This window comes from Trichosurus vulpecula, chromosome 9 (assembly GCF_011100635.1).
Source record: "Trichosurus vulpecula isolate mTriVul1 chromosome 9, mTriVul1.pri, whole genome shotgun sequence".
Classification (NCBI taxonomy): Eukaryota; Metazoa; Chordata; class Mammalia; order Diprotodontia; family Phalangeridae; genus Trichosurus; species Trichosurus vulpecula.
In genome coordinates this window covers 42,521,796-42,536,538 of record NC_050581.1, presented here as the reverse complement: position 1 = coordinate 42,536,538, position 14,743 = coordinate 42,521,796, and the positions used below count along the sequence as shown (strand labels likewise).

General features: G+C 37.5%; 1 protein-coding gene across 2 annotated transcripts in view; it reads left to right on the top strand.

Moving 5' to 3' along the window:
• SMC2 (structural maintenance of chromosomes 2) overlaps positions 1-14,743 on the top strand; it is a 49,805-nt gene that overhangs the window by 7,585 nt on the left and 27,477 nt on the right. For both annotated transcript variants that reach the window (XM_036738480.1, XM_036738481.1), the window contains exons 6-12: positions 697-807; positions 1,002-1,046; positions 1,987-2,220; positions 2,473-2,622; positions 4,117-4,350; positions 8,645-8,804; positions 9,944-10,061. In XM_036738480.1, coding sequence (XP_036594375.1) covers positions 697-807; positions 1,002-1,046; positions 1,987-2,220; positions 2,473-2,622; positions 4,117-4,350; positions 8,645-8,804; positions 9,944-10,061 — 1,052 coding nt within the window. The remainder of the gene's footprint in view (positions 1-696; positions 808-1,001; positions 1,047-1,986; positions 2,221-2,472; positions 2,623-4,116; positions 4,351-8,644; positions 8,805-9,943; positions 10,062-14,743) is intronic.

Sequence of the window (14,743 nt, the reverse complement as noted above, 5' to 3'; positions counted from 1 at the left end):
TGGTAAGCCTTTTCAGAACAGTTTGGCTATATTTATAGGGAAGGAAGATCAAAGATCATGTCTCTGTTTGCTGCTAAAACTATTTATTGGGAGTATTGTGATGAGCTATGTAGAGTTTCGGGCTTAACATCAAGAGTAAAAACTTAAGAGAGTGAGTAATTTGAAAAGAAAGGAAGATAGTGAAGAAAAATAGCCTTGTTCTGGGTTTGGAATTTAACTGTTCCGTGGAAGATGGATATACATTTTTAAGCATCTATATGTTCTAGACCAAGGTGCATCCCAGTGGTCCTATGCTCTGGTAACCAGATTTAAATGTCATTGGGAAATGTTTAATAAAATAAATAAAATGTAATGTAGCATAATGTTAATTTGTAGTTTTCTAAGTCAATATGCAGCTATTGGCATCTGTTTCTAATTGAGTTTGACACCACTGCTCTAGGCAATAAATATGGCTTAGTTGAGGCTCACTCAAAGCTTTTTGCAGGTTCATTTTCCTCTCATTGCTTTTTGATGTTTATATGGTGATTTTTAAAAAAGGATTGAAATTTTTTTGGGTTGTACTGTTGATAATGTTCTTACAATGAGGGTCTTTATTTTTGTTCAAGGCTAAAAGAGCTATCTATGTTTTGTGATTATATTGAGATAATCACAGAATCTTAAATTCTTAAATATTTATTTAAAACACTGTCATTACAGATTTTATCCATGATTGAAGAAGCAGCTGGAACCAGGATGTATGAGTGCAAAAAAATTGCTGCCCAGAAAACCATAGAGAAAAAGGAGGCTAAACTGAAAGAAATTCAGACGGTAATTAATGTTTTATTAGATAATTAATATTAGGTGACTATTAACATTCTGTGTTGAGAGTTCTTATGCTATAGAGGTGGAGAAACTAGGGTGGGTTTAGATGTAATATTTTCCCTTTTCCATTTCCCTAAAAGTATTTGCTTTTTTTTTTTTTTATGTTTGCCCTAATGAAGTTGTAATTCTTTATTTTATAGATACTGACAGAAGAGATTACTCCAACACTTCACAGATTAAAAGAGGTATGTTTTAAATATGTGGAATGACAATTGAGGGATTAATTTCAGGGCAAGTGACAAGTTCTATTGTGCAGGTGGTTAGGAGCAGAACCAGAATTTAGACATAAATTGACTCCAAATCAGCACTCTTTCCACTTCACACACTTATTAATATAGTCAAGTGGAATTCTTTGGCAGTCACATCACTTTGTTGACTCATGTTGAACTTCGGGTCCACTTATATTTCCTAGGCTTTTTCATGTTACTTGCTCTCTCACTACAACTATATTCTGTATTTGTACAATTGCCATTTTTAACACTAGTGTAGGAGTTTCTTTGGCCCTATCACATTTCACTTTGTAAGATTCACTTTATTTTTCCAGTCTTTTTATTACTAAGTAAAATACATGGTAATATGTTCTTTCTTGAACTGTACAATAAGTCAGTTGGAGATAAGTAAAAAAGTCATACTGATAAAGCCAACGATCTATTTAGTTAGTGTGTGTGTGTCTCTTATTAGAAAAAGAAGTTTAACATAGGTTGTTGAGTGATTTGATTTTTTGCCTTAGGTTCTCTATGTACTACAATATTAATATTTAAATATATTTTCCCACATATTAATTCCAACTGACTAATAATACCTTTTGTTAGTAAAAATGGAAAAATGTGATTAATTTACAAATGCTATAACATTGTTTATAAAGCTAGTTTTCATCTAACTTTGTCTTCTGAGGTCCTTTCCAGCTAAAAAACTGTATAATTCTATGATCTGTCCTATTTGAATTTTTCACCTCTGACATTCAGTAAGAAAAATTATGCTATGAAATTGACATTTTGAGTTGTGACATGTGTCTATGTATATGTGTATGTTTGTTGTTTTTAAATGTCAGGGGGAGAGTTGGGGAGCTTCAAAATAGGTTCTATTTGAATTTAAAAATTTTTTTCTTTTTGATAACTTTTTCAGGAAAGATCTTCCTACTTGGAGTACCAAAAAGTAATGAGAGAAATAGAACATTTGAGTCGTCTCTATATTGCTTATCAGTTTATGCTAGCTGAAGATACCAAAGTACGTTCAGCTGATGAGTTAAAAGAAATGCAAGCCCTAACTATCAAACTTCAAGAAGAAGTAGCTGAGAATGATAAACATATTAAGGAACTTAGCCGTGAGATAGAAGAGTTGGAAAAAAGAAAAGAAAAGGTAAGAAAGCTTAAGTGAAAATTAGGTAACTTGTATCATAAGGTGAAAAATTGCCTTGTGGGGTGACATAAAATTTCTGTTCTAGAGCCATTGAAAGTGTCTTATTGCCTAACCATTTTCTTTAGAAAGACACAATATAGTAGCTTTTAAAAATTATTTACACTCTTTACAAAGTTGTCATATGAAGAGAAGATTGCAAGATAGTTGTAGATTTTAAGAAACTTGATTGAGATGAGGTGCATTTTTTTGTAGGAAATTGGTAATGTCCTTCAGTCTTTGGAAGATGTACTTGCAGAGGCTCAGAGAATCAGTATGAAGTCTCAAAGTGCTCTAGATCTCAAGAAGAAAAATCTGCAGAGTGAAGAAAAAAAACGCAAAGAACTAGAAAAAAGTATGGCAGAGGTAAGCAATATTATTGCACATCCTAAAACACAAAGTGCGCTAGTGAATTGTTCTTATCAGTATTAACTTTGTAACATGGCATTTTTCTAATATTATAGTCTAACGATTATTAATACTATCTTAATACTAAATTCTTTAGGGTACGGGTTCTTAACTTGTGGTCCATGAACTTACCTTAAAATTTTTTTGATAATTATATTTCAGTATAAATGGTTTTCTTTGTAGTACCATGCATTTTATTCTATTCATTTAAAAATATTTTTCTGAGAAGGGCTCCCGTAGACTTCACTAGATTGCCCAAAGGTTCTGTGACCCCAAAACAGTTAGAATCCCTGTTTAAGGGCTACAAACTACAGAAGCAGAATTGTCGGTGTCATAGATTTGACATTCATTTCAACATATTAAATGCTTGCCACATGTGAAGCACTGTTCTAGGTACTAGGGATACAAAGGAATGAAAAATAGTCCCTGCCTATAAGGAACTTATATTCTTTGATGTCTATATATATTTTTTCAACCAATAACTCAGATGTTTTCCTTGACATAGGGATTTTGAAGTCCTCGGTTGAAAGTACCTATCTGATTTGGCTTATAAAAAAAATCTCAGGTGAATTGCAGCATCTGACTTTACTTCTTTCATATTATTAATTAGGCTAAAAGTTCTGAACTTCATTAAAGAAGGTGAGAAATTTCTTCAAGTGCTAGAGCCTTGCATGTCAATAGCTATGTCAAAGTTTTTAATTAATTTGACAATGCAGGTCCTTAAACTATATGGAGATCTTTATTAATAAAGCCACCATTCTTCTTGTGGGATGCCTCATCATTATTTAATATTATGTTTGCAATAGCAAGCTTAAAAATATAGCAGTTACTGAGGTAGGCAAAATTTGGAATCTAGGACTTTGTGATTAAAACTGTAATCTTGGAATTCCTTCCCCCAGCATCATAACATTTTAAATTGTTATGGAATTGATCTGTGATATTTTAGATAAACAATTTATGGGGTGTGTATGTGCGTGTGTGCGTGCGTGCGTGTGTGTGCGCGCGCCCATGAGTGTGCATGCCCATGCGTGTATGTGTAGAGAGGACTGATTTTTAATCAGAGGTTCTGGTTTCCAAGCTGGCTGTGGTTCCATTGATTTTGAGCAAATTTCTCAACCTCTCTGTGCCTCAGCTTCCTCATGTAAAATGAGAGGGTTGACATAGAGAATCTGTAAGGTGTCTTCCAATTCTGCATTTATAGATCTTTGAGTCTAAGTTGACCAGCAGATGGTGATTTTGTTTTGTTTTTGTCCCTGCACCTTATGAAACTAAGGTGGAATAATTATGATCCATGTTGATGGAGAGAGAATATATGCCAAGGTATGTATCATATGTGTAAAAGAAAGGAAATGAATCCCTGTCCTTAAAACTATTGGGCTAGATGCTCGTGTGGGAAACATTGTTTCCCAAGTGAAAGAAATTAATTTCCTTGTTAATTATTTTTCCACAAAGGATTGTAAAACTTTGACAGCAAAGGAGAAAGAGGTAAAGAAGATAACAGATGGACTGACTTCTCTTCAAGAAGCAAGCACTCAAGATGCAGCTGCCCTGGCAGCCGCACAGCAGCATTTCAATGCTGTGTCTGCAGGCCTGTCCAGTAATGAGGATGGGGAAGAAGCAACTCTTGCTGGACAGATGATGACCTGCAAGAATGACATAAGTAAAGCTCAGACTGAAGCCAAGCAGGTAAAATCAGAAATTGAACAATTGGTAATTATAACTTAAAAATGTGATAAAATGTTAAGAGTTGGACTAGGTGACCCCTGAGGTCCCTTCTGACTCTAAGATTTTGTGGCAAGACTTCAAAGGTTGATAAGCAATTTGGTGCAATAGAATGAATATTGGACTAGGGTTTGGAAGAGTTGGGTTCTGGCCCCATTTGTATCATTTACTAGCTGTGTGGGCTTGTACAAGTGCCTTAATGCTGCCAATAATAGCATCATTCTTCTAGTTTCCAGACTTACAGCCTTGGTTATCTTTCGTTCATTCTATTTTAAACCATTTTTTCCCCACTCTCACTCCCATTTCTACTTGATCACTACATCTTACTTTCTTTTTGTGGGTATCTTTTGGATTCTACCCTCACCAGATTTGTGAGGCAGCCTGCTAGAATAAAAAATGGTGTATACAAAATGCTTCGCAAACTGTAAAACACACAATAAAGGGCAGCTACTATTATTTTTGTTAATATTGTTATTATTTAGATCACTTGAGCTTGGATTCTAGCTCCAGTGTTTATTAGCTTGAGTGGTCATGGTCCATTGAAGCCTGGCTGGTCCCAGTTTGTTCTTTATAAGACTTGGACTATTTACTTCACACAGTCACTGAGGAAAGTTTAAATTTAAATTGCTGTGAGAATGTGAGCTACTTATGTTTCCATGCTTACCATATATCACTTTACATTTGGACAAGTGTAATAACCCTTCTTTCCATCTTATCATGTCGATTCCTATCATGTAATTTTGTGGAAAGCACCATTGCCTTTATCATCTCCTTGCTTCAGAATTTATAATGTTTTCTGTCACCAGTTGTATAAAATTTATTTTTGTCAGTGTGGTATTCTGTGTTCACAGTGAACTGGCCCTACATACAACCTTGTTTCTCTGTATTTTGTAAATAACTCCTTTATTATGCCTAGGCAGAGTTTCTGGTTGATCCTTCTGGAAATGGAGGAAGCTAGAGCTTTGAACTTGGAGATTCTGTCTTTTACAAACTCAGTCAATAACCAGGCTTTGCTATACCTATTCAGGCTCTATTGCTAGTTAGAATCTTTGGAATATTTGCCATGTGTATTTCATGTCGCTGCTGGAAATTGATTCATGATAAACATGAATTTAGCTTATAGCCTGAATAGACTTTAAAGGGAAAAAATACTAGGAAATAGGTCTGCTATTTGGAGAAAATGTTCATCTGTGATAAGTAGATGATAAGATGATGAGAGTTGGAAGAGACCTCTACCCTATGGAGTTACTTACTGGGAGTTGTTTTTAGTAACCTGTTTTTTCTAAATCTGCTGCTCTTTCACTTTTTTTTTTTAAATTTAAATTTAAATTTATTTATTTAACATATTTGGTTTTCAGCATTGATTTTCACAACAGTTTGAATTACAAATTTTCTCCCCATTTCTACCCTCCCCCCCACTCCAAGATGGCTTATATTCTGGTTGCCCTGTTCCCCAGTCAGCCCTCCCCTCTATCACCCCCCTCCCCTCTCATCCCCTTTTCCCTTCCTTTCTTGTAGGGCAAGATAAATTTCTACACCCCATTGCCTGTGTATCTTATTTTTTAGTTGCATGCAAAAACTTTTTTTGTTTTTGAACATCTGATTTTAAAACTTTGGGTTCCAAATTCTCTCCCCTCTTCCCTTCCAACCCACCCTCTCTAAGAAGTTGAGCAATTCAACCTAGGCCACACATGTATCATTATGTATAACCCTTCCACAATACTCATGTTGTGAAAGGCTAACTACATTTTGTTCCTTCCCAACCCATTCCGCTTTATTGAATTTTCTCCCTTGGCCCTGCCCCCTTTCCAAAGTGTTTGTTTTGATTACCTCCACCCCCATCTGCCCTCCCCTCCATCATCCCCCCCCTTTTATTTTTTTTTTTATCTTCCTCCCTCTTCTTTCCTGTGGGATAAGATACCCAACTGAGTATGTATGGTATTCCCTCCTCAGGCCAAATCTGATGAGAGCAAGGTTCACTCATTCCCCCCTTACCTGCCCTCTCCCCTCCTCCCACAGAACTGCTTCCTCTTGCCACCTTATGTGAGATAATCCACCCCATTCTATCTCTCCCTATCTCCCTCTCTCAGTATGTTGCTCTCTCATCCCTTAATTTCATTTTATTTCTTTTAGATATCTTCCCTTCATCTTCAACTCATGCTGTGTCTGCTCTCTCTCTTTTACATATATATATATATATATATATATATACACATGCATACATATACACATAGATATATACATACATACACATTCACTTATATATATATATATATACATAGACAAATACATATATATATATATGCATATTCCCTTCAACTACCCTAATACTGAGGTCTCATGAATCATACACATCATCTTTCCATGTAGGAATGTAAACAAAACAGTTCAACTTTAGTAAGTCCCTTGCAATTTCCGTTTCTTGATTACCTTTTCATGCTTCTCTTGATTCTTGGGTTTGAAAGTCAAATTTTCTATTCAGTTCTGGTCTTTTCACTGAGAAAGCTTGAAAGTCCTCTATTTTATTGAAAATCCATATTTTGCCTTGGAACATGATACTCAGTTTTGCTGGGTAGGTGATTCTAGGTTTTAATCCTAGCTCCATTGACCTCCGGAATATTGCATTCCAAGCCCTTCAATCTCTTAATGTAGAAGCTGCCAGATCTTGGGTTATTCTGATTGGGTATCCACAATACTCAAATTGTTTCTTTCTGGCTGCTTGCAGTATTTTCTCCTTGATCTGGGAGCTCTGGAATTTGGCGACAATATTCCTAGGAGATTCCTTTTTGGGATCTATTTGAGGAGGCGATCAATGGATTCTTTCAATTCCTATTTTGCCCTGTGGCTCTAGAATATCAGGGCAGTTCTCCTTGATAATTTCTTGAAAGATGGTATCTAGGCTCTTTTTTTGATCATGGCTTTCAGGTAGTCCAATAATTTTTAAATTATCTCTCCTGGATCTATTTTCCATGTCAGTGGTTTTTCCAAGGAGATATTTCACATTGTCTTCCATTTTTTCATTCCTTTGGTTCTGTTTTATAATATCCTGATTTCTCATAAAGTCACTAGCTTCCACTTGCTCCAATCTAATTTTTAAAGTAGTATTTTCTTCAGTGGTCTTTTGGACCTCCTTTTCCATTTGGCTAATTCTGCCTTTCAAGGCATTCTTCTCCTCATTGGCTTTTTGGAGCTCTTTTGCCATTTGAGTTAGTCTGTTTTTTTAAGGTGTTGTTTTCTTCAGTGTATTTTTCAGTATTTTTTTGGGTCTCCTTTAGCAAATCATTGACTTGTTTTTCATGGTTTTCTCACATCCTTCTCATTTCTCTTCCCAATTTTTCCTCTACTTCTCTAACTTGCTTTTCCAAATCCTTTTTGAGTTCTTCTATGGCCTGGGGCCAGTTCATGTTTTTCTTGGAGGCTTTTGTTGTAGGCTCTATGACTTTGTTGTCTTCTTTAGGCTGTATGTTTTGGTCTTCTTTGTCACCAAAGAAAGAATCCAAAGTCTGAGACTGAATCTGGGCGCGTTTTCGCTGCCTGGCCATATTCCCAACCCACTAACTTGACCCTTGAGTTTTTCAGTGGGGTATGACTGCTTGTAGACTAACGAGTTCTATGTTCCACGTTTGGGGGGGAGGTGCCAGCTCTGTCAGACCCGCACTGCTCCTTCCCCAAGGACCCCCAACCCGAACTGGGCTTAGATCTTCCGGCAGGCTGTGCACCCCTGCTCTGATCTGCCACTTAATTCCTCCCACCAGGTGGGCCTGGAGCCGGAAGTAACAACAGCTGTAGCTGCCCCACCTCCGCTGCCCTGGGGGCTGGAAGCTGACCTCGAACTCCTTCCACTCCCGCAGCTTTTCCCACTAACCTTCTCCGCAGTCTTTGGTGTTTGTGGGTTGAGAAGTCTCGTAACTGCGGCAGCTCACTGAATCAGGGCGCTAGGGCGCCCTCCGCCCGGCTTCTGGTCTGGATGGTCCACGCCGCTCAGGCTGGGCTCTTCTCCACTCCGTTCCCAGCTCCCAGCTCCCTGTGGTATAGACCTCACCCAGAGACCATCCAGGCTGTCCTGGGCTGGAGCCCTGCTTCCCTCTGCTGTTCTGTGGGTTCTGCCGTTCTAGAATTGGTTCAGAGCCATTTTTTATAGGTTTTTGGAGGGACTCGGGTACGGAGCTCAATCTAGTCCCTGTTTACCAGCCGCCATCTTGGCTCCGCCCCCTGCTCTTTCACTTTAGTACTGGTTTTGTCCCATTTTTCAATCTAGGCTCAGATGAAGTTGAAACATGCCCAGCAGGAACTAAAGACCAAACAAGCAGAAGTTAAAAAGATGGATAGTGGTTACAAGAAAGACCAAGAGGCCTTCGAAGCTGTGAAGAAGCTTAAAGAGAAACTGGAAACAGAAATGAAAATGCTAAACTATCAAGGTTTGCACTAATTATTTGTGTGGTGTCAGAATATTCGGCCAGTTACTAAGAAGGGAGCACTTTAGGGGAAATGAGATCCTGATAAAAACATTGATTAAACTTTTGTTTACAATTCTTTTGTCAAGTCCGGGCATTTAAAATTAAATATTATTTTTAAGTGGATTTTAATATATCAAAAGAGTTTTAAAAATTATCTGTTTTTAAAATATGCTTTTTGGATATTTTTTTTCTTTATATCACAGTCTTTCCTGCACAGGAAAAACCCCTATCCTCTCTCCAGATTGAACCCTTTCTTACAAGACAAAACCTCCCAATTAACCAGAAACATTCCATACTGAGATCATATTTGACAAGGCATATAACATTCGGCCTGCGTAGTTCCTTGGCTCTGTGATGAGGAAGGAAATATCTTTCATTATCTCTTCTCTTGGGCCTACCCTGGTTTTTAAAGTTATTTAAAGTACAGCTACCTAAATGACCTTTTTGTTTTTGTTAATGAAAACAATGAATTTGATTATACTTATTTCATTCTACAATGTTCAAAGTTTTTCTGAACTGCTCAATATTTATAATTCTTCTTTGTACCATAATATTCCATTACCTGTGTATATCGTGATTTTTAGCCATTTCTCAATCCAGCTATTCTTCCAAAGAATAGAAATACTACATTTAAATGGCCCTCTCTACTATTTGAGGGAAACCTAGTCTTGAATACTACAGACTGCCTTTCCTGCTTCACTCACCTTCTGAAGTTTTGAGTATCTTGACTTTGAGCTATGTCACATTTTTCAGGGTTGCACTGAGCATTACTGGACTGTTAACTCATTTTGGTGATATTTTACTGGGAGGGGTAAAATTTTTCTTAGGTTTAAAATTGAGAGCTGTGTCCATGGAGGAGAAAAGTGAAATATACACATCTCCTCTTCCAAAAACCAGTATTTCATATTTGGCAGAGATGGTTTAAATATTACATATGTTTTTTCATTTAATACTTCTTACAAGGGATTATGCTTGGCTTTTATTGAGTAATATTTTGCTTAAGTTAAATCAGTAAGAATTTTAGAGTGAATCATTTCTTTTGGGGGCTTTAATTTAAAAAAAAATTAGGTTTAATAGTTCAGTTATGTTTTGCTATTTAGAAAACAAGGAGGAATGTCTGTTGGAAAAGCGTCGGCTGCTTTCTCAAGATGTCAGCAGGCTGAGAAAAACATGCGAAACCTCGTTTGCCAAGTTTCCCAGTCTTCGATTTGAATACAAGTAAGAGATTGTGAACTTTATTAACATACACCTTAAAGAAAATACAGATGACTAAGGCTCAATATAAATAAAGCAACAAGTGTTTATTAAGCACCTATGGTAGGGATATATATCACCAAGATAATTTAAAATTTTTTTTAAGTTTTCAGTTCCAAATTTTCTTCTTCTACCTCCGCATTGAGAAGACAAGAAATACAATACCCATTATACATAAAAAGTCATGGAAAACATATTTCCACATTGGTTATGTTGCAGGAAAAAGGAAAAGACAAGTAAAAAGAAAAAAAATGCTTTTGTCTGCACTTAAGAGTCCATCAGTTCTCTTTCTGGAGGTGGATAGCGTCTTTCATTATGAGTACTTTGGAATTGTTGCTGGTCATAGTGTTGATCAGAGCTGCTAAGTCTTTCTCATTTGATTACCTATTAGTTATTAGTGTATACATTGTTCTTCTGGTTCTGTTCACCTCACTTTGCATCAGTGTATATAAATCTCAGTATTTTTTAAAAACCATCCCCTTTATCATTTCTTTCATAGAACGATAGTGTTCCTTCACAATCATGTATTGTAACTTGTTTAGCCATTCCCCAATTGATGGGCATCTCATCAATTTCCAGTTCTTTGCTACTATAAAAAGAGCTGCTATAAATATTTTTGTGTAGACCTACTAGTGGTATTGCTGGGCTAAAGGTTATGCCCGATTTTATGGCCCATGAGAGAAATTATTATTTTGCTATTATATTAACAATCAATTGGGGGCAGAGCCAAGATGGCAGCTGGAAAGCAGGGACTTTCGTGAGCTCCCACCCAGGTCCCTCCAAACACCTATAAAAAATGGCTCTGAACAAATTCTAGAACTGCAGAACCCACGAAATAGCAGAGGGAAGCAGGGCTCCAGCCCAGGACAGCCTGGATGGTCACTGGGTAAGGTCTATCGCACAGAGCTGGGAGTGGAGCAGAGCAGAGCCCAGAATGAGCCACACCTGGACCAAGACCAACCAGACCGGGAGCTGGGCAGAACAGGCCCTAGCGCCCTGAATCAGTGAGCTGTGGCAGTTACCAGACTTCTCAACTCACAAACACCAAAGACAACAGAAGGTTAGTGGGAAAAGCTTCGGGAACAGAGTGAAAGGAGTTCAAGGTTTGGCCACTGCCCCGGGGGTGGAGGAGGTGGTGCAGCTACAGAACTAGAGCTGCAGTTGCTTCTGGCCCCAGGCACACCTGGTGGGAGGAATTAAGTGGCAGATCTGAGCGGGAGTGCAGAGCCAGCTTAGATCTGAGTCCTGTCCAGGTTGGCTGTTCTTGGGGGAGGAGGAGAACTGGTGTGGCAGAGCTTGATGTGTAGAAATAGCTCTGAAAACAACAGCGCAGACCCTCAAACTTGGGACAAAGTACTCTATACTCTACAAACAGTCATACCCCCACGAAAAACTCAAGGGTCAAGTAAGTTGGCTGGGAACATGGCCAGGCAGCGAAAACAGACTCAGATTCAGACTCAGACTTTTGGAATCTTTCTTTGGTGACAAAGAAGACCAAAACATACAGCCAGAAGAAGTCAACAAAGTCAAAGAGCCTACATCAAAAGCCTCCAAGGGAAACATGAACTGGTCTCAGGCCATGGAAAAGCTCAAAAAGGATTTGGAAAAGCAAGTTAGAGAAGTAGAGGAAAAATTGGGAAGAGAAATGAGAGTGATATGAGAAAACCATGAAAAACAAGTCAATGATTTGCTAAAAGAGAACCAAAAAAATACTGATGAAAATAACACCTTAAAAAATAGATTAACTCAAATGGCAAAAGAGCTCCAAAAAGCCAATGAGGAGAAGAATGCCTTGAAAGGCAGAATTAGCCAAATGGAAAAGGAGGTCCAAAAGACCACTGAAGAAAATACGACTTTAAAAATTAGATTGGAGCAAGTGGAAGCTAGTGATTTTATGAGAAATCAAGATATTATAAAACAGAACCAAAGGAATGAAAAAGTGGAAGACAATGTGAAATATCTCATTGGGAAAACCACTGACATGGAAAATAGATCCATGAGAGGTAATTTAAAAATTAGTGGACTACCTGAAAGCCATGATCAAAAAAAGAGCCAAGATATCATCTTTCAAGAAATTATTAAGGAGGACTGCCCTAATATTCTGGAACTAGAGGGTAAAATAGAAATTGAAAGAATCCACTTATCGCCTCCTGAAAAAGATTCCAAAAAGAAAATTCCAAGAAATATTGTTGCCAAATTCCAGAGCTCCCAGATCAAGGAGAAAATACTGCAAGCAGCCAGAAAGAAACAATTTGAGTATTGTGGAAACCCAATCAGGCTAACACAAGATCTAGCAGTTTCTACATTAAGGGATTGAAGGGCTTTGGAATATGATATTCTGGAGGTCAATGGAACTAGGATTAAAACCAAGAATCACCTACCCAGCAAAACTGAGTATCATGTTCCAAGGCAAAATATAGACTTTCAATAAAATAGAGGACTTTCAAGCTTTCTCAGTGAAAAGACCAGAGCTGAATAGAAAATTTGACTTTCAAATGCAGTAATCAAGAGAAGCATGAAAAGGTAAACAAGAAAGAGAAATCGTAAGGGATTTACTAAAGTTGAACTGTTTTGTTTACATTCCTACATGCAAAGATGATGTGTATAATTCATGAGAACTCAGTATTATATATATATATGTATATGAGGACACAGGGTAAGTTGAATATGAAGGGGTGATATCTAAAAAAAATAAAATAAAATTAAGGGATGAGAGAGGAATATATTGAGAAAGCGAGAGATACAGTGGGGTAAATTATCTTACATAAAAGTGGCAAAAAAAAGCAGTTCATTGGAAGGAAACAGGGGGCAGGTGAGGGGGAATGAGTGAATCTTGCTCCCAACAGATTTGACCTGAGGTGGGAATACCATACACACTCAGTTGGGTATCTTACCCCAAAGGAAAGAAGGAAGGAGATAAAAAAGTGGGGAAGATGGAAGGGAGGGCAGATAGGGGGAGGAGGTAATCAAAAGCAAACACTTTCGAAAAAGAACGGGGTCAAGGGAGAAAATTGAGTAAAGGGGGATAGGATAGGAAGGAGCAAAATATAGTTAGTCTTTCACAACATGAGTATTGTGGAAGGGTTTTACATAATGATAAGCATGTGGCCTGTGTTGAATTACTTGCCTTCTTAGGGAGGGTGGGTGGGGAAGGAAGAGGGGAGAGAATTTGGAACTCCAAGTTTTAAAAACACGTTAAAGAAAAAGTTTTTGCATGCAGTTAGGAAATAAGATATATAGGCAGTGGGGCATAGAAATCTGTCTTGCTCTGCAAGAAAGTAAGGGAAAAGGGGATGGGGGGAGTGGGGTGACAGAAGGGAGGGCTGACTGGGGAATGGGGCAATCAGAATATATGCCATCTTGGAGTGGGAGGGAGGGTAGAAATGGGTAGAAAATTTGTAATTCAAACTCTTGTGGAAATCAATGCTGAAAACTAGAAATATAAAATAAATAAGTAATAAAAATTTTTTTTTAAAAAGGAAAACAAACCAACCAATTATTAAATTAGGATTAACTTTTTATTTCCTTTGTTTCCTCATTTAGGGACCAACCCCTGCAGGTTCTGTCAGCTAATCTCTGAAGGACTTGGCTGATAGAAGAAATTGTCTTAATCTTTGAGTATGATCCCACCCCACTAGGAGAACTTGCTTCTGTTTAGAGTGTAAACAGAATCTAATTTGGGTGAATTCTTGCCCTTAGGAGACAAGCCCAAGTCCTTGTACTCCTTTGGAGTTCCCAGCTCTTGAAGGAGAAAACCTACCATAGTGGTTTGGGTGGAGATGGAGTCCTCTTTCCAGATTGTTGGAAGTGGCTGAGTCTCATGTTCAACCCACATTCTCAGTAAGAGGAGCTGAAGACTTTTGGCCCACCTCCTCATTTAAATGTCCACCAATCAGGGTTGTTTTCTCCTGCTGGGGGCATTTACTTTAAAAAAAATGTTTAAGGCATTCAATGGCTCCATTAGGTATCTGATTACTGAGAAAAACCACTGACCATCAATTTGTTGATTATTAGCTAGCCTAATTAATAAGTTGATTATTAATTACCCCAAAACTCTTTCTCTTGGGTTTTCACACCATTTGGGCATAGTTCCAAATGATTCAAACTGTGCACATTGTTTGACCCAGCAATACTCCTACCAGGTCTGTACTCTGAAGCAGGGCTGTCCAACCTTAGGTTTTTATTGAAACAATAGACAATATATTTTGATTTGTCATTTTCGTGAGAGCTCTGTGGTAGCTTGACCTACGTTTACTAAAGCATTTATGTAAATTTCTATGCTTGTAGGTGGGCTGCATAAATTTGGGACAGCCCTGCTCTAAAGAATTAAAAGGGAAAAGGACCAAGATAATTTTGAAAGATAGCAGCATTTCCTGCAGTTGGTATTTTTTCTTTAAGACGTATCCAACATAACAAGTGACAACAGAGTTAAAAATTTTAAATCTTTGTGAATTGCATGATTACTGAATAGCATTCTTAATTCTTACTAAACATGACTTTGAGTTTTTTAGATTAAATTTAGATCATCTTTAATTTGCTTACAATAATATTAGACATAGGTAGATAAAGCATTTATTAAGCACTTAACTCTGTTCTAGGTACTGTGCTAAGTGCTTGAAATACTAATACAAACCAGCAAGATAGTC